The following is a 27,572-nucleotide window of genomic DNA, read 5'->3' on the forward strand; positions in this document are numbered from 1 at the left end:
GCTTGCAAAATAATGATATGCGCTGTTTTATCTCCAACACTGTGCCCTCCCTGCTTTGAAACAGCCTGAATGTATGATTTACTTGGTACGTCCTTCACGTTTATGTGATTATTAAACCCACTTCTGACTCCATGTAGTAAGATCTAAAATAAGGAGCGGCGACAACGAGGTTCTAGCTCCAGCATGTTTATTAACCTAACCCACGCATGTCATACATAGGTATGGATACCCCCAAGGGACATCCTACTACAGCTATGAATCGAAAGACTCGAAATTGAGCTCAGTTACATCCTGTTTCCATTGATCATCCTTGACATGTTTCTACAACTTGATTGGAGTCCACCTGTGTGAATTCAATTGATTGGACATGATTTGGAAAGGCACACACCTGTCTATATAAGCTCTCACAGTTGACAGTCCATGTCAGAGCAAAAATCAAGCCGTGAGGTTGAGGAATAGTCCATAGAGCACCGAGACAGGATTGTGTCTAGGCACAGAGCTGGGTAAGAGTACCACATTTATTTTGCAGCATTGAAGGTTCCAAAGAACACAGTGGCCTCCATCATTCTTAAATGGAAGAATTTTAGAACCACCAAGACTCTTCCCAGAGCTGTCTGCAAGGGCAAACTGAGCAATCGGGGGAGAAAGGCCTTGGCCAGTGATGTGACCAAGACCCGATGGTCACTCTGACGGCGCTCCAGAGTTCCTCTGTGGAGATGGGAGAACCTTCCAGAAAGAGAACCATCTCTGCAGCACTCCACTAATCAGGCCTTTATGGTAGAGTGGTGTCATGACTGTCCTGATTAGGTCAGGGTACAGGAGACCACCACCCTACAGATTATCTCCCAAACCCCCAACAGAGGACGAGAGATCTAGGGGTCTGAAGATGTGGGGGTTTTATGACCCCTCACGCCCATAATTAACCTTAGGCCACAGAGAAATTCCTTTGTCCTCACAATGGAGAACTGGCCTCAGAACATTAAACATGCAATAAAGGGACTTTGGAACAATGGTTTCCGTCAGCCACAATGGTGGTCATGACGAGAGGTGGAATATGAAAATGTATGTAACTTTTGTATTGTTATTAAAGGTTAAGAGATGACGTTATTATGAAAACATTGTACCTTTAAGAGTTTTCCCAGTATATGCCTGATGTTTATACATTGTACGTTGTGTGGAAAATATCCAAATCAAAGAGAATGTTTTGGTAAAGATGAGATGTGAAGGTAGTGTCTAAAATAGGATTTTAGTCAAATCTAGGCCTTGCCCCTTAACTTGGTCCGCCCAGAGAATTGCCCTAAAGGCGGTTACGCCCACTTCTGACCCAAGGGTATAAGACAGGAGAGTGAAGAATTAACATATCAGACTAATTGACCCCAAGCTGCAGCGAAGGTCTAACAAAGTCAACGAACCCCAAAACGAAACACAAGGTTGAAGACAAAGAAATCTTTTTCTACACGAGCTACGGACGAGTAGCTGTGTCTAAGCGGGTGAATTCAAGCCGAACCACCCAGCCTCCACTCTCCATTGAATCGTGGTATCTACACCGTTCGAGTCCGAAGCTGTGAGCTCTCAGCTACAGAGCTGTCTGTCCTCAGAAGACCCCTTTCAGATCAAGGGCGAGGGATCAGACCACTAAGCCAAGAAGGACACTGACATCGTGAGGACAACCAGAGAGTTGCGCCGGAGAAGTGCGTCATTGAGAAGCCTAAACGACCCACCTGAGACCTCCAACACGTAATTACATCATTATATTCTGACCCATAAGAGCGGCAGTTCGGGGCAAGGCTAGGTTTAAATAAGCATGGCTGACAAATGAACCCAAATGTATATTTCTCTCGTGTACTTTCTTGGTTTCTCTCTCTTTTAAATCCCCATTTTGAGTAACACGCGCCATAGTGTGTTGGCCCGTTATACTAAGTCCTAATCAATAGCTAGACTGTGTTTTGTGTATGTGTATTTTTATCATCATTTTAGCTTGCTAGTAAATAAATAATCAACTAAGATTGGTGTGGTAAACTCATTGGTGAAGCCCGGGTTCGTGCAGATTCCCGGATTATGCGACGTTCAGACATGAGACAAGAGGTTGATTAATTTAGCGACTGTTGTAAAATCGATATTCTGATATCCTTTGAGTTAATTTGGGAAATAGAAACTCAATCAAAATAATGTTCCCATGGTGCCCCAGGTTAATGAGTTAATAATTGCTTGATTCATTGCTTAATTCATTTAATCACGCAATTATAAACCGTTAATCATTCGATGAGCAACAGTCGTCACATTAACTAATACAACGTCACGACAGTGGGCAGACGGAATCCACTCCTCAGTAAAAGGCACATGACAGGCTGCTTGGAGTTTGCCAAAAGGCAACTAAAGACTCTCAAGGTTCTCTGGTCTGATGACACCAAGATTGAACATGGTGATGGCAGCATCATGCTGTGGGGATGTTTTTCAGCGGCAGGGACTGGGAGACTAGTCAAAATCAAGGGAAAGATGAACAGAGCAAAGTACAGACAGATCCTTGATGAAAACCTGCTCCAGATTGCTCAGGACCTCAGACTGGGGTGTAAGTTCACCTTCCAACAGGACAATGAACCTAAGCACACAAGCAAGACAACGCAGGAGTGGCTCCGGGACTTGTCCCTGAATGTCCTTGAGTGTCCTTTGCCTTAATGACAGCTTTGCACACTCTTGGCATTCTCTCAACCAGCTTCATGAGGTAGTCACCTGGAATGCATTTCAATTAAGAGGGGTGCCTTGATATTTTATGGAATTTCTGTCCTTAAGGCGTTTGAGCCAATCGGGTTAGCTGTGACAAGGTAGGGTTTGTATACAGAAGACATCCCTATTTGGTAAAATACCAAGTCCATATTATGTCAAGAACAGCTCAAATAAGCAGAGAGAAATGACAGTCCGTCATAACTTTAAAACATGAAGGTCAGTCAATACGGAACATTTCAAGAACTTTTGAAAGTTTCTTCAAGTGCAGTGGCAAAAAACATCAAATGTTATGATGAAACTGGCTCTGATGAGGACCGCCACAGGAAAGAAAGACCCAGAGTTACCTCTGCTGCAGAGGATAAGTTCATTAGTTACCAGCCTCAGAAAACTGCACCTCAGATTTCAGCACAAATAAATGCTTCACAGAGTTCAAGAAACAGACACATCTCAACATCAACTCTTCAGAGGACACTGCATGAATCAGGCCGCCTTGGTCGAATTGCTGCAAAGAAACCACTACTAAGGACACCAATAGGAAGAAGAGACTTGCTTGGGCAAAGAAACACGAGCAATGTACATTAGACCGTTTCTCACTTCCTCACCTGTCTCACCGGTTTGCATTTCCTTTATAAATCAATATGACTATATGACTAAAGTTATGATATTGATCATTTTGGCTGATGAACTGAGAGGAATCTGCTGTTGACTGACTCCATGCTTAAGAATGCTTGATGACTTTACAATCACAGAGAGCTGTTAACTGACTCCATGCTTGATGACTTTACAATCACAGAGAGCTGTTGACTGACTCCATGCTTGATGACTTTACAATCACAGAGAGCTGTTAACTGACTCCATGCTTGATGACTTTACAATCACAGAGAGCTGTTAACTGACTCCATGCTTGATGACTTTACAATCACAGAGAGCTGTTAACTGACTCCATGATTGATGACTTTACAATCACAGAGAGCTGTTGACTGACTTCATGCTTGATGACTTTACAATCACAGAGAGCTGTTGACTGACTCCATGCTTGATGACTTTACAATCACAGAGACTTTGACTTCAGATTTAGACTTTCAAACACAAACCACCAAAGTTGTGCTTCTTTGGACAACTGTTCTAAAACCATGAAAGGGCTTTTGGGTTTCTTCTTCTTCTTCAGTGTCTTATAAGAGAACATTATAGTGTTTCTATGCAAAAGGAAACATACTTTCTTTGACCGTGGAAAGTTCCAGTATCTCCAATACTATTCCAAAGGACTTGACTTTGCAATAGGACCATGGAAGACTATCAGTCTGTGGATGATGTGTTTTATAAATGGTTTTGATAAAATAATACTCTGGATTCATGCATGTGTATGTCTGTTTACCTTAAGCCATGAAATGGAGGATGAACCTTGGATAAGGCAGAGGCATCTTTGAACAGTGATACAATTCAGATCGTGGAGTCAGTGACCTCTGCTGGTTGGAATATGACATTGCAGGATGGTGATGAATCAAGTGGAGACTGGCTGGCTGCTGAAGGATGGATGAACACAATGGACTCAACTTCCACATTGTTCTGTTCATAACTCATCAGTCTTTGGTCTACGCTCCACAAACACATCAAGCATCTACTATTAAATGTGGGCTGGGTTTTCACTGTTGGAAATGGATGGACTGTTTCAGGAAAAACCTTCAAGTCACATATCATATATGCAATCTAAGACTTACTAAACCAGTCGACTTAGTTGGCTTACTGCAAAACAAGAACCATTACTGACCACCTACTTCTGTGTTGGACTACAAGGTGAAACAGCCATTCTGTTAGAAGGAACAACATTACAATGTGATGGACTACAAGGTGAAACAGCCATTCTGTTAGAAGGAACAACATTACAATGTGATGGACTACAAGGTGAAACAGCCATTCTGTTAGAAGGAACAACATTACAATGTGATGGACTACAAGGTGAAACAGCCATTCTGTTAGAAGGAACAACATTACAATGTGATGGACTACAAGGTGAAACAGCCATTCTGTTAGAAGGAACAACATTACAATGTGTTGGACTACAAGGTGAAACAGCCATTCTGTTAGAAGGAACAACATTACAATGTGATGATATCAGGATCTCCAATGTGTTTTTCATCTGAGTTTTCTGTATGACTCCAAATACTTTTATGATTGTTTATAGTTTTTAGCTAAATTCATGCATTAAATTATTATATTTTTGAGGACATAATGTCTTCTGTTTAATTCAGATGCCTTTAGTGATGAATTAAATGAGTATAAAGTGCATCATTCAGAATAATATGATGGGATACTACTAGTATTGCTTGCTGGACATATAACAGTACTGTAAGTTGTCACTGTCCAGTGATATTCTAAGTGGTCTTTTTTAGCAGTCTGTCCCTTTCACTTTGACAGTGATGCTGTAATGATGTCATATCATCATGTGCTAACTGTCCTCATGATGCAGTAATGCTGATAAAAGATGCTGTTGCCCATGTGTATGTATGTAATGTGATTGACATGTCCTGAGTCCTGTGTGTCTTCTGTGTGTCTGGCTTGGATGTGTCCCAAATGGTACCCTTAACCATTTGTAGGTGCACTAGGGCCCATAGGGAATAGGGTACCATTTGGAACACCGTCTGAGAGTCTAGGAGGCAATATGATTTACACAGCACAGTTTGATTGACATGTAGGATAATCTGGAATGGATAAATAATAATACAATGAATAAACTTCCCCTTTATTTTAAAGCTGTTGTCAGTTTTGATGCTTGCATTTTATCCATGTTATTGATCCTGTCAGTTATGACATGTTTTGTCTTATATCATCTTCTAATTAACATATGCATCAGTGTATGTACTCAAAACTCCAAAGATTGTATTTCCTTCAATGCTTTGTTTTTATTTCTGTAATGCTTCAGGGAAATGTAAAGACAAGGTCCTGGACAGTAACAGGATTATTGTCTTTCTGTCTGAGACACTGTCATCATAGAGATCTAGTAGTTTATTTAGATTTGTAACGGCTGTCGTTAGAAGAAGGGGACCAAAGCGCAGAGTGGTAAGTGTTCATAATTATTTAATACTGAGAACACTAGAACAAAAATAACAACAACGAAAAGCCAACAGTTCTGTCAGGTAACAGATAACAAAAACAGAAAACAACTACCCACAAACACAGGTGGGAAAAAGCTGCCTAAGTATGGTTCCCAATCAGAGACAACGATAGACAGCTGCCTCTGATTGGAAAACATACCTGGCCAATACATAGAAATATAATGACATAGAATGCCCACCCCACACCCTGACCTAACAAAATAGAGAAATAAACCGTCTCTCTCAGGTCAGTGCATGACAAGATTAGGGTTGGGGTCAATTCCTTTACAAATCAGGAAGTAAACTGAAAGTCCAATTCCAATTTTCCTCAATGCCTCTCTATGAGAAAATGTCAGTTTACTTCCTGAATTGACAGTATTGACATTGAATTGACCCCAACACTGATTTAGAGATAAGAGAGAGACTGTAGTCCTCTTGGGGGAGTAGAGGAGAAGGGGAGCGGAGGCAGGGAGCAGTGTTCCTCTTGGGGGAGTACAGGTGAGGGGAGACAGAGGACAGCCCAGTCTGGTGTATCAGAGATGAGGGGAGACAGAGAACAGCCCAGTCTGATGTATCAGAGATGAGGGGAGACAGAGGACAGCCCAGTCTGATGTATCAGAGATGAGGGGAGACAGAGGACAGCCCAGTCTGATTACTGGAGGTTCTCTTGCTACAGAGATGGTCTATTGAAGCTTTTCGTAGCTGACATTCCTAACATCAACTGAGAGGATCTCTGTCCCTCTGATGGCCCTGTTGGTGTCCACTCTGTCTCTCTGTGTGTGTCCTGTTCTTCGCTGTCTGGGACTAAGGGGGTTGTTGTGTAAATTGAGGGGGGTGGGGTTAGTAGTCTTTTGGCAGCATGACCCTGCGCCCCCCCATGAAATAACACAAGGTGATCTTCCTTCTGAAAGGAATGTTGTCCAGGGCCTCCACTGCCACCCTCTTGTTGCCCCTGCCGCTGCTCTCCTCCTGGTCGTACATGGGGCACATGAAGGCTGTGCGCCTCAGGGCGTAGATGTCCACCTCGTCCTCGTCGTCCCACGGCTGGTAGGGACGCTGGGAGGGATCGGCCGACTTGACCAGACGGGGCCTCATCATGGCCAGCTCTAGGTCACGGGGGATATGTCTCAGGCCCAGGCTAGACCTCTGGACTCTGACTCCTTTAAATTACATTACATTAGGTTACATTCATTTATTAGTAATTCATTTATGAATGGATAAGAACAGGAAAATCATATTCCTGGTCGTACATCAGCAAAAAACATACATCATAAAATATTGACAATATATTCAATAGACAAAATGTGTCATTGCACAAAGAGAAGTGGTAACCTTTCTTTCTCTTCTTCTTGGTCCTTTCATCCCAGGCGTTGGCACTGACAAGGGACACGTTGCCCTGGCCCAGGGAGGGCAGCAGTTTGGGCCGGGGGGCCACAGGGGGTTTGGGGAGCTTCTTTGGAGGAGGAGCATCCCTCTGGGCTCTCCTGGCCAGCAGGGGTCCTGTCTGGACGAAGGCTTCAGGCCTGATGATGTCCCTGGGTGCGCTGCTGCTCCCTCTTGCAGCCTCCTCTGGCTGGGCAGCTTTCGGCATGGAGAGAACAAACACATTGTTGCTGAAGCTGCATGACTCTGAAAGGGCCAGCTCCTCCAGGGTCAGAGGGCAGGCAGGACGTGACTCAGGCTGGACCAGACTCACAGCAGGACAGGACTCAAACTGGACTAGGTCCACAATGCTGGTAGTGATGCTCACAGGACTGGGAGGTCGGGACTCAAGAATAACGGGACAAACAGGATTACTGGGCCTCACTTTTCTCCTAGTGGTGCTCCGAGTGTTGCTCGGCCTCCCCTCAGGTCTGGAAGGCTGTACGTCAGGCTGGACCAGGCCAACGGGGCTAACAGGCCGTCTAGTGGGGGGCCGAGGGTTGCTTGGCCTCCCCTCAGGTCTGGAAGGCTGTACGTCAGGCTGGACCAGGACAACTGGTCTAACAGGCCGTCTAGTGGGGCGTCGAGAGTTGCTTGGCCTCCCCTCAGGTCTGGAAGGCTGTACGTCAGGCTGGACCAGGACAACTGGTCTAACAGGCCGTCTAGTGGGGCGTCGAGAGTTGCTTGGCCTCCCCTCAGGTCTGGAAGGCTGTACGTCAGGCTGGACCAGGACAACTGGTCTAACAGGCCGTCTAGTGGGGCGTCGAGAGTTGCTTGGCCTCCCCTCAGGTCTGGAAGGCTGTACGTCAGGCTGGACCAGGACAACTGGTCTAACAGGCCGTCTTGTGGGGCGTCGAGGGTTGCTAGGCCTCCCCTCAGGTCTAGTGATGCTGACAGGGATTCTAGGAATCATCATCTCATGCTGGTGCAGGCTCTCTGGGCTGCTGGGCCGGGAATCAGGTAGAAGCTTGTAGTTCTTCAGAACCTCAGTGAAGGAGAGCTCCTTGTTGCGCCTGCGTCTGTTGGTTTTGGCAGGCAGCTGGGAGCTGCTGCTGTTAATCCAACCGGGAGACTCACGACATCCATCCTGGACAGGAACTAGGGACTGGAGGTCTCTCCTCTTTCTGTGGGCAGCTGTGGGCCTCTTGGACCAGACGTCGTCAGGAGGGGGAGGCCGAGGCACAACATGCAGGGAGGGGAACGCTGAGGGCCTGAAAGAGGAGGCCATCACTGGGTCCTGGCTGACCTCTTCTCTCTCCAGCAGCACTCTGTTAGAAGGACAGAGTAGTGGAACACCGATGGACCTTGGTCCTCCAGACCCATTCAGGTTGGGCCTCCTATTCATCATTCACTGGTCTGCAGTGTTCTTATCAGAATGCTCCTTCTAGTCTTGAATACCTGGAATAGGAAGTGGCTTTCAGCACAATTCAATTCTATAAAAAGAGAGCCACAGAAACATCTTTGTTTAGTATTTGGGGAAATTTAAAAAAAAATGTTTTACTGTCTCTTATCTAATTTCATCAAATTCATTTCTGAGTTGAAATAATTATTTGGGACAAGATACATCCATTAAAATGTAACACCTTTGTTCAATTATTCATGCCTAATAGCCTAGCTATAACTGGTGCTCAATAAAAGTGTTGTCTGTCCCCTCATTTCTCCGATAAACAGGCAGACAGGCGTACTTACCGTTCACCTCGTAGTTCAATCAGCTAATAATCCGTCATTACACCAGTGGCAGTTTGGTGTTTGATCATTACGTCATCAGAGGCATTTTGTATTGTGACGCAACAATGCCAAGCATCAACCTTCCTGTCATGGCTGCCCCTGTAGTTTGATATGTCAACGAAGTGTATTAATCAATCAGACAATCAAACCATCAATGAATGACTGAATTCATGAATAATTTCTAATAAATCAGTTTACTCACATAATTTACGGATGAAACTAACAATTACGAAAACGCATCAAATCAGTGATGCATAAAAGTATATTCGCTCCCACATAGTAAAGTTCGAAAACGAACCACTTTAGTGGGTCAATAAACTAGCCAAGACTTTGGGCGAGGTATATTTGTCCCTATACTGTAGGACAGGCTACTTATATATGAGGAACCTGCGACCAGAAAGACTGTTCTGCCGTTTTATAAAAAATAATCCAACAGGCCATCTTCTGCATAGGCGTCTTCCTCTTTCCTGTGTTCATCACCCTCGACTAGATATATCTATTCTGTGGCCACCACACGTTTTATATGTCATGTTTGTCTTGTAGCTGACAGTGGGGTGCAGACAGGAGCGCAGTTCATCTGACACAAAGGCGCGGACTGGGGGAATCCGACATGGAGACCTGACGCCACTTTTACGCGCACTTTTTGATTGGCCTACTTTAAAATGAACATACTTATAATCGCAACATACTGGAGGTTGGGCTAAGTGTTCAAGTGTTGGATTTACACATATTAATATAGAGAAGTATAGTCTAATAGTGGATGGCCTACTGTATATCAGCAGTGTTTGTGTGGTAAATAAAACTGCTGAAGTGCTTTGGCCTGTATATTTTTTGCTTAGTATTCTTTTAAAATACTTCGGAATTCCTTATCTCGTTTATTAAACAAATACTTATTCAATGATTTGTGTATTTATTTAGCTGATCTTGTTTACCTGTAATACCCTATGGCATGACCATATAAATAAGAATGAATAGAACAGACATGGAAGCTCTAAACCTGGCAATTGACTGGTATTTGTATTTAGGGTCCCCGTTAATTTCTGCGAAGGCAACAGCTTCTCTTCCTGGGGTCCAGCAACATTAAACAGTTACGGTGCATTCGGAAAGTATTCAGACGCCTTGAATTTTTCGACATTTTGTTTCGTTACAGCCCTATTCTAAAATGGATGAAAAATGTTTTTGCTAATTTATTATATTATCTCAAATTAGGACGCACAGATCAATGAGTTTCTATCTCCAGCATATTTACTAACCTACCCTCGTATGTCATACATAGGTATGGATACCCCCAAGGGACATCCTACTACATCATCCCCTCCCATGAACAAGAACTCAACATGCATAACCACTGAAGCCTAACTGAAATGCAATTTGGAAACGTTATCTCTAACATGCTACTTCACATCCTGAAACAGTATGAAAGTATTAAATTACACAGTATGAACATGAACTTATTTACTGTCTCTTTTTGCTGGGTATGGTCCCCAACAGTATGTTTTCTCTTCACGTAACATAGTCTTTCAGCCACTCTGGTGGCTTCACATCCTTTTTTGGGCGCGCTTGTGGCTCTGTGAGCATTCTCTCTCCTTCACCCTCTTTTTGTGCATTTTCTGTGGCCTCAGTCTGTGTGGCTGGTAGATCTGGAAGAGCTCTGAGGTGTGTTTTGTTCCTTCGTACCTCTTCTGAGCCTGTGTCCACCACATAGGAGCGTGGGGCATCCACTTTCCTCAGCACTATTGCTGGGGTCTTTGCGTTGTAATCCACACATGTTGATCTTCGGTCAGCTTTGGCCTCTCCGTAGCACGGTGTCTCCGATTAAAGTCTCCAGTTTGCGTTTGTTTCAGCCGTTTGTCCCTCTCAGCGAAGGCCTTACTGTTAGGCCATCTGGGTTTAAGCTGAGCCGACAAGACAGGCAATGGGGAACGCAGCCTCCTGCCCATCAGGAGCTCGGCAGGCGGCGGCCCATGATGCAGTGGTGTAACTCTGTAAGCTAACAGAGCCCTGTATGGATCCTTGTTCTTTTCAGCAGTCCCTTGACTGTTTCCACAGCTCTCTCTGCCTCACCATTACTCTGTGCATGGTAGGGGATACTGGTCACGTGTGAAGTCATATTCTGCGGCAGAAGCAGAAAAGGAGCTTGCAGAGAACTAGGGAGCGTTATCTGTAACCAGGACCTCGGCGACCCCTTGCCTGGAAAAACTGTACTTTAATCCATTGATAACACCAGCTGATGAGGTTATGGGTGTCTTTGCTATTTCAATGTATCTTGAATAGTAATCTACCACTAGCAGATAAGTGTCATTTTTCCAATAGAACATATTTGCCCCTACCTTTTACCACGGCCGTTTTGGCAGCACCGTTACCATCATTGGCTCCGGATGACAAGGTTGACATTTTGTACAGACCTCACACTGGGCCACCAGTTTGGCAATCTGAGTACTAAGACCAAGCCACCACACTGACTGTTGAGCCCTCAGTCTGCATTTGGTTATCCCCATGTGTCCCTCATGCACTCTGTCTAGCACTTCTGGTTGTAGAGTCTCTGGGATAACTATTCGTTGTCCTTTCATGAGAAGGTCTCCATTACAGTGGAAGTCACTTTGATGCACCCAATAGGGCTTCAGCAGCTGAGGCAGTTCCTTCTGCCCGGGCCATCCCTTTTTGCACTGCTGCACTATCTGTCGGCAGATGGGGTCTCGTTGTTGCTCCTCTGCAATCTGCTGCGGTTTGGTCTGAGATGCAGGTAGGCTGTACCTCACCTTCTAGACATTGCTCCTCCTCTGATAATGGACGTTTAATTGGGGCCCTGGAGAGGGCATCTGCTGTGATCAGTGCCTTCCCTGGCACATACACCATCTTGTAGGTGAACCTCAGTAATCTGAGGCGGAAGCGCAGAACTCTGGGAGGCAAGTCGTCCAGTGCTGTTGTCCCTAACAGAGCCAGCGGTGGTTTGTGGTCAGACTCTGCTGTAAACTGCAGGCCAATAAGGTATTGGCTGAGCCTTTCACATGCCCATGTGATAGCCAACGCCTCCTTCTCCACTTGAGCATACCTTTGCACTGTGTCTGATAAGCTTCGGGAGATATTGGACGCCACTCCATGTTGTCCTGCATCTGTGTGAGGACCGCCCCTAGCCCAAAGGATGATGCATCTGCTGATACCTTTGTCTTAGCGTGGGGACGGTACTGGGCCAGCACTCTCTGTGAGGCCAGGTCTCCTTTGATTTTGTCAAAGGCCACCTGTTGCACGTGACCCCATGACCAGTCATTCTCTTTGGCTAGTAAGTCTCTCAGGAGTTTGGTTGTATCTGAGAACTGTGGGAGGAACTTACCCACATATGTGGCCATGCCTAAGAAGGTCCTGACTTCAGCCACATTCTGGAGGATGGGCACATCTGTGATGGCACTGATCTTCTCCGGGTCCGGCTCTATTCCAGCTGCACTGATTTTGTGTCCCAAGAACAAGACCTCTGACTGTGCAACAGTGCATTTTTCATTGAGTGTCTGGCCAGTCTCCTGGAGTCTGGTCAGAACTGCCGTGAGCCTTACATCATGTTCTGTTCTGTCCCTTCTGCACATGGGCACATCGTCCGCGTGGACTATGACGCCACTCAGCCCATCCAACAGCTAGGACATGCGTCTTTGGAAATGCTCAGGACCGGAAGCGATTCCAAATAGCAAAACAGTAACGGCCAAACGGTGTTCTAAACGTTGTGAGCGCCCTACTCTCTGATGACAGCGGTATCTGCCAGAAACCTGAGCGGGCATCCAGCTTTGTGAAGACTTGTCAGCCATCCAACTGAGCCAGTGACTGCTCCACTGATGGTAGATGTGTGCGGTAGCTCATTCAAGTTAGTCATGTCCACACATCCTTATGTCCCCATTGGCTTTTGGGACCACTACCATCCCTGCACACCATTCAGTGGGACTCTCTATTTTAGACACCGCCCCAATTTCTTCCATCCTCCCCAACTCTTCCTTTACTCTGGCCAATACAGGGATAGGCACACGGCGAGGGGTGGTAAGGGCATAGGGGACAGCATCCTCTTTCAGGTGGATTTTGTATTCACCTATCCTTCCTAGACCAGAAAACACTTTGGGGAATTTCTTTTGAAAACCTCACCTGGGTCCTCCATTTCGCTCACTCTCTCAATGAGTTGCAATGCTTCAATTGCTGGCAACCCCAGCAACGCTCTGGCCAGAGAGTCAATGACGAAGACCGGCTGCATGGCACTTTTGTCCTTACTCTCCAGTTTAATCACCAACTGCCCTACCACTGGTAATATCTTATTACTGGGCCCGTACAGTTTTTTGTTTGTAGAGAGCAAAGGGCCATCTCTGCTATAGCTATACAGCCTAGTGGGATAGCTGTCACTGCTGCCCCAGTGTCTAGTTTAAATGACACAACCTCCCCATTGAGTTTAACCTCTCTAGGGGGTGTGGGACGGTAGCGTCCCACCTGGCCAACATCCAGTGAAATTGCAGAGCGTCAAATTCAAAAACAGAAATACTCATTATAAAAATTCATAAAACATACAAGTGTTATCCATCGGTTTAAAGATTCACTTCTTGTTAATTCAGATTTCAAAAAGGCTTCATGGCGAAAGCATACCATGCGATTATCTGAGAACAGCGCCCAGCAGACAAATCATTACAAACAGTTACCAGCCAAGTAGAGGAGTTACACAAGTCAGAAATTAAAATTAATCACTTACCTTTGATGATCTTTATATGGTTGCACTCACAAGACTCCCATTTACTCAATAAATGTTCATTTTGTTCGATAAAGTCCCTCTTCATATCCAAAAACCTCAGTTTTGTTCGCGCGTTTTGTTTAGTAATCCACAGGCTCAAAGGCAGGCAGGCAGACGAAAAATCCGAAAAGTATCAGTAAATTTTGTAGAAACATGTCAAACGATGTTTATAATCAATCCTCAGGGTGTTTTTAGTCATAATAATCAATAATATTTCAACCTGACAAAAGCTTCGTCAATATAAAATGAAAAAAAGGAAGGCGCGCTCTCGGTCCTGCGCATGAAAAACCTCTGGGTCACTGCAGTGTCCACTCATTCAGAGTGGTCTTACTCGCTCATTTTTCAGAATACAAGCCTGAAACAATTTCTAAAGACTTTGACATCTAGTGGAAGCCATAGGACGTGCAATTTGAGTCCTAAATCAATGGAATCTGTATAGGCAGTTTTTCGCCTGCCATATCAGTTCTGTTATACTCACAGACATTATTTTAACAGTTTTGGAAACTTTAGAGTGTTTTCCAAATCTACCAATTATATGCATATCCTAGCTTCTGGGCCTGAGGAACAGGCAGTTTACTTTGGGCATGCTTTTCATCCAGAGGTGAAAATAATGCCCCCTACCCTAGTGAGGTTAATGTCTGAATGCCAGCCAGCATTGTTTTCCCTTCTCCCAGAAAGATGCTGTCCTACTGTACCTCCTCTGAGACCTCATGCATTTGCTTTAATCGACAGACAGCTGAAAAGTGTCCTCTCCTGTGACGTTTCCTGCATTCTACATCCTTTGCTGGGCAATCTTTCCATCTGTGGAGAGGGGATTTCCCACATTTACAACAAACACTTGAACTAGCTACTGGTGCTGTCTGTGATTGTTTTCTCCACGTCTGTCTCTGTTCTGTGTTCCCCTCCGTTTTTTTAGCTCGGTATGAAAATGCATTTATTTCCTATTTCCACGTTCAGCATCATCTGCAGTCTTTTTACTGTCTCACTCTGCCTAACCTGCTTTGGACAAGGTAAGCTGGAAATCCAACTGTAACTTTTCAGAAAGTGATATATTGCTGAGAAGGCGTGTGACAGGATGGAGTGGAGCTTTCTGTTCTCAGTCTTAGAAAAGTTCAATATGGGCCCAAACTTTATTAAATGGATCAAATCACTATACTCTCATCCAAATGCCATGGAGACTACTAACGGACTGAACTCTGACAGATTCCCTTTGGGACGGGGCACAAGACAAGGATGCTCACTGTCCCCCCTGCTCTACTTGTTGGGGGCGGAGCCTCTGGCAGAGTTGATAAGGAGCAATACAGGTATTATGGGTGTTTCTGCAGGCGGCCTGCAGCACAAGATTTCGCTCTACGCGGATTATGTCTTGCTCTACATATCCAACCCTGAGAAATCCCTCCCTCCCATTTTAGACAATTGCTCATTATGGGAAGTTTTAAGGTTATAAGATGCATTTGAACAAATCCACTGTCTGCCCTCTCAATATTACACTCACCAGCTCTATGAAGACACTATGTCCATTCCAATGGAAGACACAGGGGTTTCAATACCTTGGGATCTTCATAACACCAGATCTGAATAGCCTTTTCAAGGAAAAATATCTTCCACTCCTGGATCGAATCAAGAACGATCTCTAAATGAAAGGTCTGACTATCAGCAATGAGTTATGGGCGGAGGTCTGACTATCAGTGATGAGTTATGGGCGGAGGTCTGACTATCAGTGATGAGTTATGGGCGGAGGTCTGACTATCAGTGATGAGTTATGGGCGGAGGTTTGACTATCAGTGATGAGTTATGGGCGGAGGTCTGACTATCAGTGATGAGTTATGGGCGGAGGTCTGACTATCAGTGATGAGTTATGGGCGGAGGTTTGACTATCAGTGATGAGTTATGGGCGGAGGTTTGCGACAGGGTATACTGCTCCTCTACTAATGTAAAAATGAAAGAATCTAATTACACATTTTTGTACAACTGTTATTACACTCAGACTCCATAGAATGAAAACAGACATTTCTCCTAACTGTAAAAGATGTACCTCTGAAAGTGGAACCTATATGCATGTATTTTGGAGCTGTAGAGAGTGCCAGATTTTGACAATCTATACATACTGCTGCACAGAAAATACTAGATGTACAGTTTGATATGACCCCGTGTATCTATCTTCTTAATGCCCAGCAGGACTTTGTTCTTGATCCTGACAGAGAACATTTGCTTAAGACTATTACATACTTTGCTAAGAAATGTATTCTTCTATTGTGGGCCTCTAATACCTCTCCTTTAAAATGTGGATTGACCAGATTGTTGACTTTCTCCCCCTTGAAAAGCTCACTTGTGACCTCCGCAAGACACAGCCCAAGTTTGATAGACTCTGGTCTCCACTACTCAACTATAGTTCATATTGGACCGAGTGAATGGGGTGATTAGGGAAATGAGCAGATACATGTTGTGTAAGGTGCTGTAAAATCTAAAAACTAATTATTTGCTCGTCGTCTCAGCTAAGGCTGGAAATAGCTAATAAGAACCTTTGATAGTGCTGCTGCAAGTTTTATTTATATATATTTATTTTTTATTTTTGAATAATTATTCTTTGTGTGTATGTATATATAATAAATATATATATATATATTTTTTTTTTTAAGTCTGTCACATCTGTGAATGTGGAATGTGTTTTGTTGGTTGATTGAAAAACAAGAAAACTTAACTTAATAAAACTTTAAATTGAAAAAAAAAAGGAAGTGATATATTTCTTATTCCCACTACAATCCGACCTCGGATCAGCTCTTCCCTGAGCGCGCCAAACTGACAATATTCTGCTAGTTTGTGAACAGCTGTGATAAAACTGTCGGTGGTTTTACCCTGCTCCTGTTTGCACATATTAAACCTAGCTCTCTCAAATATAATGTTGTGTCTCCCTACAAAATGCCTTTCAAAACAGTCTTTAACAGCACTGTAGTTAAGTTTCTCTTCCTCAGTCAACGTTGAAGCATTTAATATATCCTCGGCTTCATCACCCATAGAGTAGATCAGTGTATTAACTTGAAATGCCTCATTTCACATTTAACCCTGATGCTACCCTGTACCTTTCAAAGTGCCTGATCCATTTCGTCCAGTTTTAAATGTTCATACAATCAAAATTCTCCGGGGGACTAATGCGAAATCCGTCAGCACTAGCCACTGGCCTTTCCGTGTTTGCGCCAGAGCCCGTTGATCTTGGAGTCGCAAACCCTGATATCCCGCCAGTTGCTTCCTCTTGCAACATGTTGCTTAGCAGTAACTTAGTCCTTGCTCGTTAGCTTGCAAAATAATGATATGCGCTGTTTTATCTCCAACACTGTGCCCTCCCTGCTTTGAAACAGCCTGAATGTATGATTTACTTGGTACGTCCTTCACGTTTATGTGATTATTAAACCCACTTCTGACTCCATGTAGTAAGATCTAAAATAAGGAGCGGCGACAACGAGGTTCTAGCTCCAGCATGTTTATTAACCTAACCCACGCATGTCATACATAGGTATGGATACCCCCAAGGGACATCCTACTACAGCTATGAATCGAAAGACTCGAAATTGAGCTCAGTTACATCCTGTTTCCATTGATCATCCTTGACATGTTTCTACAACTTGATTGGAGTCCACCTGTGTCAATTCAATTGATTGGACATGATTTGGAAAGGCACACACCTGTCTATATAAGCTCTCACAGTTGACAGTCCATGTCAGAGCAAAAATCAAGCCGTGAGGTTGAGGAATAGTCCATAGAGCACCGAGACAGGATTGTGTCTAGGCACAGAGCTGGGTAAGAGTACCACATTTATTTTGCAGCATTGAAGGTTCCAAAGAACACATTGGCCTCCATCATTCTTAAATGGAAGAATTTTAGAACCACCAAGACTCTTCCCAGAGCTGTCTGCAAGGGCAAACTGAGCAATCGGGGGAGAAAGGCCTTGGCCAGTGATGTGACCAAGACCCGATGGTCACTCTGACGGCGCTCCAGAGTTCCTCTGTGGAGATGGGAGAACCTTCCAGAAAGAGAACCATCTCTGCAGCACTCCACTAATCAGGCCTTTATGGTAGAGTGGTGTCATGACTGTCCTGATTAGGTCAGGGTACAGGAGACCACCACCCTACAGATTATCTCCCAAACCCCCAACAGAGGACGAGAGATCTAGGGGTCTGAAGATGTGGGGTTTTATGACCCCTCACGCCCATAATTAACCTTAGGCCACAGAGAAATTCCTTTGTCCTCACAATGGAGAACTGGCCTCAGAACATTAAACATGCAATAAAGGGACTTTGGAACAATGGTTTCCGTCAGCCACAATGGTGGTCATGACGAGAGGTGGAATATGAAAATGTATGTAACTTTTGTATTGTTATTAAAGGTTAAGAAATGACGTTATTATGAAAACATTGTACCTTTAAGAGTTTTCCCAGTATATGCCTGATGTTTATACATTGTACGTTGTGTGGAAAATATCCAAATCAAAGAGAATGTTTTGGTAAAGATGAGATGTGAAGGTAGTGTCTAAAATAGGATTTTAGTCAAATCTAGGCCTTGCCCCTTAACTTGGTCCGCCCAGAGAATTGCCCTAAAGGCGGTTACGCCCACTTCTGACCCAAGGGTATAAGACAGGAGAGTGAAGAATTAACATATCAGACTAATTGACCCCAAGCTGCAGCGAAGGTCTAACAAAGTCAACGAACCCCAAAACGAAACACAAGGTTGAAGACAAAGAAATCTTTTTCTACACGAGCTACGGACGAGTAGCTGTGTCTAAGCGGGTGAATTCAAGCCGAACCACCCAGCCTCCACTCTCCATTGAATCGTGGTATCTACACCGTTCGAGTCCGAAGCTGTGAGCTCTCAGCTACAGAGCTGTCTGTCCTCAGAAGACCCCTTTCAGATCAAGGGCGAGGGATCAGACCACTAAGCCAAGAAGGACTGACATCGTGAGGACAACCAGAGAGTTGCGCCGGAGAAGTGCGTCATTGAGAAGCCTAAACGACCCACCTGAGACCTCCAACACGTAATTACATCATTATATTCTGACCCATAAGAGCGGCAGTTCGGGGCAAGGCTAGGTTTAAATAAGCATGGCTGACAAATGAACCCAAATGTATATTTCTCTCGTGTACTTTCTTGGTATCTCTCTCTTTTAAATCCCCATTTTGAGTAACACGCGCCATAGTGTGTTGGCCCGTTATACTAAGTCCTAATCAATAGCTAGACTGTGTTTTGTGTATGTGTATTTTTATCATCATTTTAGCTTGCTAGTAAATAAATAATCAACTAAGATTGGTGTGGTAAACTCATTGGTGAAGCCCGGGTTCGTGCAGATTCCCGGATTATGCGACGTTCAGACATGAGACAAGAGGTTGATTAATTTAGCGACTGTTGTAAAATCGATATTCTGATATCCTTTGAGTTAATTTGGGAAATAGAAACTCAATCAAAATAATGTTCCCATGGTGCCCCAGGTTAATGAGTTAATAATTGCTTGATTCATTGCTTAATTCATTTAATCACGCAATTATAAACCGTTAATCATTCGATGAGCAACAGTCGTCACATTAACTAATACAACGTCACGACAGTGGGCAGACGGAATCCACTCCTCAGTAAAAGGCACATGACAGGCTGCTTGGAGTTTGCCAAAAGGCAACTAAAGACTCTCAAGGTTCTCTGGTCTGATGACACCAAGATTGAACATGGTGATGGCAGCATCATGCTGTGGGGATGTTTTTCAGCGGCAGGGACTGGGAGACTAGTCAAAATCAAGGGAAAGATGAACAGAGCAAAGTACAGACAGATCCTTGATGAAAACCTGCTCCAGATTGCTCAGGACCTCAGACTGGGGTGAAAGTTCACCTTCCAACAGGACAATGAACCTAAGCACACAAGCAAGACAACGCAGGAGTGGCTCCGGGACTTGTCCCTGAATGTCCTTGAGTGTCCTTTGCCTTAATGACAGCTTTGCACACTCTTGGCATTCTCTCAACCAGCTTCATGAGGTAGTCACCTGGAATGCATTTCAATTAAGAGGGGTGCCTTGATATTTTATGGAATTTCTGTCCTTAAGGCGTTTGAGCCAATCGGGTTAGTTGTGACAAGGTAGGGTTTGTATACAGAAGACATCCCTATTTGGTAAAATACCAAGTCCATATTATGTCAAGAACAGCTCAAATAAGCAGAGAGAAATGACAGTCCGTCATAACTTTAAAACATGAAGGTCAGTCAATACGGAACATTTCAAGAACTTTTGAAAGTTTCTTCAAGTGCAGTGGCAAAAAACATCAAATGTTATGATGAAACTGGCTCTGATGAGGACCGCCACAGGAAAGAAAGACCCAGAGTTACCTCTGCTGCAGAGGATAAGTTCATTAGTTACCAGCCTCAGAAAACTGCACCTCAGATTTCAGCACAAATAAATGCTTCACAGAGTTCAAGAAACAGACACATCTCAACATCAACTCTTCAGAGGACACTGCATGAATCAGGCCGCCTTGGTCGAATTGCTGCAAAGAAACCACTACTAAGGACACCAATAGGAAGAAGAGACTTGCTTGGGCAAAGAAACACGAGCAATGTACATTAGACCGTTTCTCACTTCCTCACCTGTCTCACCGGTTTGCATTTCCTTTATAAATCAATATGACTATATGACTAAAGTTATGATATTGATCATTTTGGCTGATGAACTGAGAGGAATCTGCTGTTGACTGACTCCATGCTTGATGACTTTACAATCACAGAGAGCTGTTAACTGACTCCATGCTTGATGACTTTACAATCACAGAGAGCTGTTGACTGACTCCATGCTTGATGACTTTACAATCACAGAGAGCTGTTGACTGACTCCATGCTTGATGACTTTACAATCACAGAGAGCTGTTAACTGACTCCATGCTTGATGACTTTACAATCACAGAGGCTGTTAACTACTCTTTGATGACTTACATCACAGAGAGCTGTTGACTGACTCCATGCTTGATGACTTTACAATCACAGAGAGCTGTTATACTCCATGCTTGATGACTTTACATCACAGAGAGCTGTTACTGACTCCATGCTTGATGACTTTACAATCACAGAGAGCTTTAACTACTCCATATTATGACTTTACAATCACAGAGAGCTGTTGACTGACTTCATGCTTGATGACTTTACAATCACAGAGAGCTGTTAACTGACTCCATGCTTGATGACTTTACAATCACAGAGAGCTGTTGACTTCAGATGCTTGATGACTTTCAAACACAAACCACCAAAGTTGTGCTTCTTTGGACAACTGTTCTAAAACCATGAAAGGGCTTTTGGGTTTCTTCTTCTTCTTCAGTGTCTTATAAGAGAACATTATAGTGTTTCTATGCAAAAGGAAACATACTTTCTTTGACCGTGGAAAGTTCCAGTATCTCCAATACTATTCCAAAGGACTTGACTTTGCAATAGGACCATGGAAGACTATCAGTCTGTGGATGATGTGTTTTATAAATGGTTTTGATAAAATAATACTCTGGATTCATGCATGTGTATGTCTGTTTACCTTAAGCCATGAAATGGAGGATGAACCTTGGATAAGGCAGAGGCATCTTTGAACAGTGATACAATTCAGATCGTGGAGTCAGTGACCTCTGCTGGTTGGAATATGACATTGCAGGATGGTGATGAATCAAGTGGAGACTGGCTGGCTGCTGAAGGATGGATGAACACAATGGACTCAACTTCCACATTGTTCTGTTCATAACTCATCAGTCTTTGGTCTACGCTCCACAAACACATCAAGTATCTACTATTAAATGTGGGCTGGGTTTTCACTGTTGGAAATGGATGGACTGTTTCAGGAAAAACCTTCAAGTCACATATCATATATGCAATCTAAGACTTACTAAACCAGTCGACTTAGTTGGCTTACTGCAAAACAAGAACCATTACTGACCACCTACTTCTGTGTTGGACTACAAGGTGAAACAGCCATTCTGTTAGAAGGAACAACATTACAATGTGATGGACTACAAGGTGAAACAGCCATTCTGTTAGAAGGAACAACATTACAATGTGATGGACTACAAGGTGAAACAGCCATTCTGTTAGAAGGAACAACATTACAATGTGATGGACTACAAGGTGAAACAGCCATTCTGTTAGAAGGAACAACATTACAATGTGATGGACTACAAGGTGAAACAGCCATTCTGTTAGAAGGAACAACATTACAATGTGTTGGACTACAAGTAAACAGCCATTGTTAGAAGGAACAACATTACAATGTGATGATATCAGGATCTCCAAAGTGTTTTTCATCTGAGTTTTCTGTATGACTCCAAATACTTTTATGATTGTTTATAGTTTTTAGCTAAATTCATGCATTAAATTATTATATTTTTGAGGACATAATGTCTTCTGTTTAATTCAGATGCCTTTAGTGATGAATTAAATGAGTATAAAATGCATCATTCAGAATAATATGATGGGATACTACTAGTATTGCTTGCTGGACATATAACAGTACTGTAAGTTGTCACTGTCCAGTGATATTCTAAGTGGTCTTTTTTAGCAGTCTGTCCCTTTCACTTTGACAGTGATGCTGTAATGATGTCATATCATCATGTGCTAACTGTCCTCATGATGCAGTAATGCTGATGAAAGATGCTGTTGCCCATGTGTATGTATGTAATGTGATTGACATGTCCTGAGTCCTGTGTGTCTTCTGTGTGTCTGGCTTGGATGTGTCCCAAATGGTACCCTTTAACCCTTTGTAGGTGCACTAGGGCCCATAGGGAATAGGGTACCATTTGGAACACCGTCTGAGAGTCTAGGAGGCAATATGATTGACACAGCACAGTTTGATTGACATGTAGGATAATCTGGAATGGATAAATAATAATACAATGAATAAACTTCCCCTTTATTTTAAAGCTGTTGTCAGTTTTGATGCTTGCATTTTATCCATGTTATTGATCCTGTCAGTTATGACATGTTTCGTCCTATATCATCTTCTAATTAACATATGCATCAGTGTATGTACTCAAAACTCCAAAGATTGTATTTCCTTCAATGCTTTGTTTTTATTTCTGTAATGCTTCAGGGAAATGTAAAGACAAGGTCCTGGACAGTAACAGGATTATTGTCTTTCTGTCTGAGACACTGTCATCATAGAGATCTAGTAGTTTATTTAGATTAGGGTTGGGGTCAATTCCTTTACAAATCAGGAAGTAAACTGAAAGTCCAATTCCAATTTTCCTCAATGCCTCTATGAGAAAATGTCAGTTTACTTCCTGAATTGACAGTATTGACATTGAATTGACCCCAACACTGATTTAGAGATAAGAGAGAGACTGTAGTCCTCTTGGGGGAGTAGAGGAGAAGGGGAGGGGAGGCAGGGAGCAGTGTTCCTCTTGGGGGAGTACAGGTGAGGGGAGACAGAGGACAGCCCAGTCTGGTGTATCAGAGATGAGGGGAGACAGAGGACAGCCCAGTCTGGTGTATCAGAGATGAGGGGAGACAGAGGACAGCCCAGTCTGATGTATCAGAGATGAGGGGAGACAGAGGACAGCCCAGTCTGATGTATCAGAGATGAGGGGAGACAGAGGACAGCCCAGTCTGATGTATCAGAGATGAGGGGAGACAGAGGACAGCCCAGTCTGATGTATCAGAGATGAGGGGAGACAGAGAACAGCCCAGTCTGATGTATCAGAGATGAGGGGAGACAGAGGACAGCCCAGTCTGATGTATCAGAGATGAGGGGAGACAGAGGACAGCCCAGTCTGATGTATCAGAGATGAGGGGAGACAGAGGACAGCCCAGTCTGATGTATCAGAGATGAGGGGAGACAGAGGACAGCCCAGTCTGGTGTATCAGAGATGAGGGGAGACAGAGGACAGCCCAGTCTGGTGTATCAGAGATGAGGGGAGACAGAGGACAGCCCAGTCTGATGTATCAGAGATGAGGGGAGACAGAGGACAGCCCAGTCTGGTGTATCAGAGATGAGGGGAGACAGAGGACAGTTTCCCAGTCTGGGGTGTATCAGAGATGAGGGGAGACAGAGGACAGCCCAGTCTGGTGTATCAGAGATGAGGGGAGACAGAGGACAGCCCAGTCTGATGTATCAGAGATGAGGGGAGACAGAGGACAGCCCAGTCTGGTGTATCAGAGATGAGGGGAGACAGAGGACAGCCCAGTCTGATTACTGGAGGTTCTCTTGCTACAGAGATGGTCTATTGAAGCTTTTCGTAGCTGACATTCCTAACATCAACTGAGAGGATCTCTGTCCCTCTGATGGCCCTGTTGGTGTCCACTCTGTCTCTCTGTGTGTGTCCTGTTCTTCGCTGTCTGGGACTAAGGGGGTGTTGTGTAAATTGAGGGGGGTGGGGTTAGTAGTCTTTTGGCAGCATCACCCTGCGCCCACCCATGAAATAACACAAGGTGATCTTCCTTCTGAAAGGAATGTTGTCCAGGGCCTCCACTGCCACCCTCTTGTTGCCCCTGCCGCTGCTCTCCTCCTGGTCGTACATGGGGCACATGAAGGCTGTGCGCCTCAGGGCGTAGATGTCCACCTCGTCCTCGTCGTCCCACGGCTGGTAGGGACGCTGGGAGGGATCGGCCGACTTGACCAGACGGGGCCTCATCATGGCCAGCTCTAGGTCACGGGGGATATGTCTCAGGCCCAGGCTAGACCTCTGGACTCTGACTCCTTTAAATTACATTACATTAGGTTACATTCATTTATTAGTAATTCATTTATGAATGGATAAGAACAGGAAAATCATATTCCTGGTCGTACATCAGCAAAAAACATACATCATAAAATATTGACAATATATTCAATAGACAAAATGTGTCATTGCACAAAGAGAAGTGGTAACCTTTCTTTCTCTTCTTCTTGGTCCTTTCATCCCAGGCGTTGGCACTGACAAGGGACACGTTGCCCTGGCCCAGGGAGGGCAGCAGTTTGGGCCGGGGGGCCACAGGGGGTTTGGGGAGCTTCTTTGGAGGAGGAGCATCCCTCTGGGCTCTCCTGGCCAGCAGGGGTCCTGTCTGGACGAAGGCTTCAGGCCTGATGATGTCCCTGGGTGCGCTGCTGCTCCCTCTTGCAGCCTCCTCTGGCTGGGCAGCTTTCGGCATGGAGAGAACAAACACATTGTTGCTGAAGCTGCATGACTCTGAAAGGGCCAGCTCCTCCAGGGTCAGAGGGCAGGCAGGACGTGACTCAGGCTGGACCAGACTCACAGCAGGACAGGACTCAAACTGGACTAGGTCCACAATGCTGGTAGTGATGCTCACAGGACTGGGAGGTCGGGACTCAAGAATAACGGGACAAACAGGATTACTGGGCCTCACTTTTCTCCTAGTGGTGCTCCGAGGGTTGCTCGGCCTCCCCTCAGGTCTGGAAGGCTGTACATAAGACTGGACCAGGCCAACGGGGCTAACAGGCCGTCTATTGGGGCATTGAGGGTTGCTTGGCCTCCCCTCAGGTCTGGAAGGCTGTACGTCAGGCTGGACCAGGCCAACGGGGCTAACAGGCCGTCTAGTGGGGCGTCGAGAGTTGCTCGGCCTCCCCTCAGGTCTGGAAGGCTGTACGTCAGGCTGGACCAGGACAACTGGTCTAACAGGCCGTCTAGTGGGGCGTCGAGAGTTGCTTGGCCTCCCCTCAGGTCTGGAAGGCTGTACGTCAGGCTGGACCAGGACAACTGGGCTAACAGGCCGTCTAGTGGGGCGCCGAGAGTTGCTTGGCCTCCCCTCAGGTCTGGATGGCTGTACGTCAGGCTGGACCAGGCCAACGGGTCTAACAGGCCGTCTAGTGGGGCGTCGAGAGTTGCTTGGCCTCCCCTCAGGTCTGGAAGGCTGTACGTCAGGCTGGACCAGGACAACTGGTCTAACAGGCCGTCTAGTGGGGCGTCGAGAGTTGCTTGGCCTCCCCTCAGGTCTGGAAGGCTGTACGTCAGGCTGGACCAGGACAACTGGTCTAACAGGCCGTCTTGTGGGGCGTCGAGGGTTGCTAGGCCTCCCCTCAGGTCTAGTGATGCTGACAGGGATTCTAGGAATCATCATCTCATGCTGGTGCAGGCTCTCTGGGCTGCTGGGCCGGGAATCAGGTAGAAGCTTGTAGTTCTTCAGAACCTCAGTGAAGGAGAGCTCCTTGTTGCGCCTGCGTCTGTTGGTTTTGGCAGGCAGCTGGGAGCTGCTGCTGTTAATCCAACCGGGAGACTCACGACATCCATCCTGGACAGGAACTAGGGACTGGAGGTCTCTCCTCTTTCTGTGGGCAGCTGTGGGCCTCTTGGACCAGACGTCGTCAGGAGGGGGGAGGCCGAGGCACAACATGCAGGGAGGGGAACGCTGAGGGCCTGAAAGAGGAGGCCATCACTGGGTCCTGGCTGACCTCTTCTCTCTCCAGCAGCACTCTGTTAGAAGGACAGAGTAGTGGAACACCGATGGACCTTGGTCCTCCAGACCCATTCAGGTTGGGCCTCCTATTCATCATTCACTGGTCTGCAGTGTTCTTATCAGAATGCTCCTTCTAGTCTTGAATACCTGGAATAGGAAGTGGCTTTCAGCACAATTAAATTCTATAAAAAGAGAGCCACAGAAACATCTTTGTTTAGTATTTGGGGAAATTTAAAAAAAATGTTTTACTGTCTCTTATCTAATTTCATCAAATTCATTTCTAAGTTGAAATAATTATTTGGGACAAGATACATCCATTAAAATGTAACACCTTTGTTCAATTATTCATGCCTAATAGCCTAGCTATAACTGGTGCTCAATAAAAGTGTTGTCTGTCCCCTCATTTCTCCGATAAACAGGCAGACAGGCGTACTTACCGTTCACCTCGTAGTTCAATCAGCTAATAATCCGTCATTACACCAGTGGCAGCTTGGTGTTTGATCATTACGTCATCAGAGGCATTTTGTATTGTGACGCAACAATGCCAAGCATCAACCTTCCTGTCATGGCTGCCCCTGTAGTTTGATATGTCAACGAAGTGTATTAATCAATCAGACAATCAAACCATCAATGAATGACTGAATTCATGAATAATTTCTAATAAATCAGTTTACTCACATAATTTACGGATGAAACTAACAATTACGAAAACGCATCAAATCAGTGATGCGTAAAAGTATATTCGCTCCCACATAGTAAAGTTCGAAAACGAACCACTTTAGTGGGTCAATAAACTAGCCAAGACTTTGGGCGAGGTATATTTGTCCCTATACTGTAGGACAGGCTACTTATATATGAGGAACCTGCGACCAGAAAGACTGTTCTGCCGTTTTATAAAAAATAATCCAACAGGCCATCTTCTGCATAGGCGTCTTCCTCTTTCCTGTGTTCATCACCCTCGACTAGATATATCTATTCTGTGGCCACCACACGTTTTATATGTCATGTTTGTCTTGTAGCTGACAGTGGGGTGCAGACAGGAGCGCAGTTCATCTGACACAAAGGCGCGGACTGGGGGAATCCGACATGGAGACCTGACGCCACTTTTACGCGCACTTTTTGATTGGCCTACTTTAAAATGAACATACTTATAATCGCAACATACTGGAGGTTGGGCTAAGTGTTCAAGTGTTGGATTTACACATATTAATATAGAGAAGTATAGTCTAATAGTGGATGGCCTACTGTATATCAGCAGTGTTTGTGTGGTAAATAAAACTGCTGAAGTGCTTTGGCCTGTATATTTTTTGCTTAGTATTCTTTTAAAATACTTCGGAATTCCTTATCTCGTTTATTAAACAAATACTTATTCAATGATTTGTGTATTTATTTAGCTGATCTTGTTTACCTGTAATACCCTATGGCATGACCATATAAATAAGAATGAATAGAACAGACATGGAAGCTCT

The 27,572-nt window shown here is 44.7% G+C and overlaps 2 protein-coding genes across 2 annotated transcripts; both read right to left on the reverse strand.

The window, feature by feature from the left end:
• Positions 1 to 6,389: 6,389 nt before the first annotated feature.
• On the reverse strand, positions 6,390 to 8,987 carry LOC123743840 (mediator of DNA damage checkpoint protein 1-like). The gene is made up of 3 exons (XM_045722532.1): positions 8,928 to 8,987; positions 7,149 to 8,671; positions 6,390 to 6,976 (listed from the first exon to the last, which is right to left on the reverse strand). The coding sequence occupies exons 2-3, from the start codon at positions 8,584 to 8,586 to the stop codon at positions 6,657 to 6,659; spliced, it is 1,758 nt and encodes a 585-aa protein (XP_045578488.1). The 5' UTR covers positions 8,587 to 8,671; positions 8,928 to 8,987; the 3' UTR covers positions 6,390 to 6,656.
• A 14,836-nt stretch (positions 8,988 to 23,823) lies between these two features.
• Positions 23,824 to 26,016, reverse strand: LOC123743811 (translation initiation factor IF-2-like). Its single transcript, XM_045722461.1, has 2 exons — positions 24,582 to 26,016; positions 23,824 to 24,409 (listed from the first exon to the last, which is right to left on the reverse strand). Exons 1-2 carry the CDS (start codon positions 25,765 to 25,767, stop codon positions 24,090 to 24,092), a joined length of 1,506 nt encoding a protein of 501 aa, XP_045578417.1. The 5' UTR covers positions 25,768 to 26,016; the 3' UTR covers positions 23,824 to 24,089.
• Between the last annotated feature and the right edge of the window lie 1,556 nt (positions 26,017 to 27,572).

Source organism: Salmo salar, chromosome ssa07, assembly GCF_905237065.1.
Source record: "Salmo salar chromosome ssa07, Ssal_v3.1, whole genome shotgun sequence".
Lineage (NCBI taxonomy): Eukaryota > Metazoa > Chordata > Actinopteri > Salmoniformes > Salmonidae > Salmo > Salmo salar.

Bases quoted from the DNA above. Each gene is read 5' to 3' on its own strand.
- LOC123743840 (XM_045722532.1), bottom strand. From the start codon at position 8,586: ATGATGAATAGGAGGCCCAACCTGAATGGGTCTGGAGGACCAAGGTCC. The intron at 6,977-7,148 runs GTTACCACTTCT...TGTAATTTAAAG, and splicing joins CAAGAAGAAGAGAAAGAAAG to GAGTCAGAGTCCAGAGGTCT.
- LOC123743811 (XM_045722461.1), bottom strand. From the start codon at position 25,767: ATGATGATTCCTAGAATCCCTGTCAGCATCACTAGACCTGAGGGGAGG. The intron at 24,410-24,581 runs GTTACCACTTCT...TGTAATTTAAAG, and splicing joins CAAGAAGAAGAGAAAGAAAG to GAGTCAGAGTCCAGAGGTCT.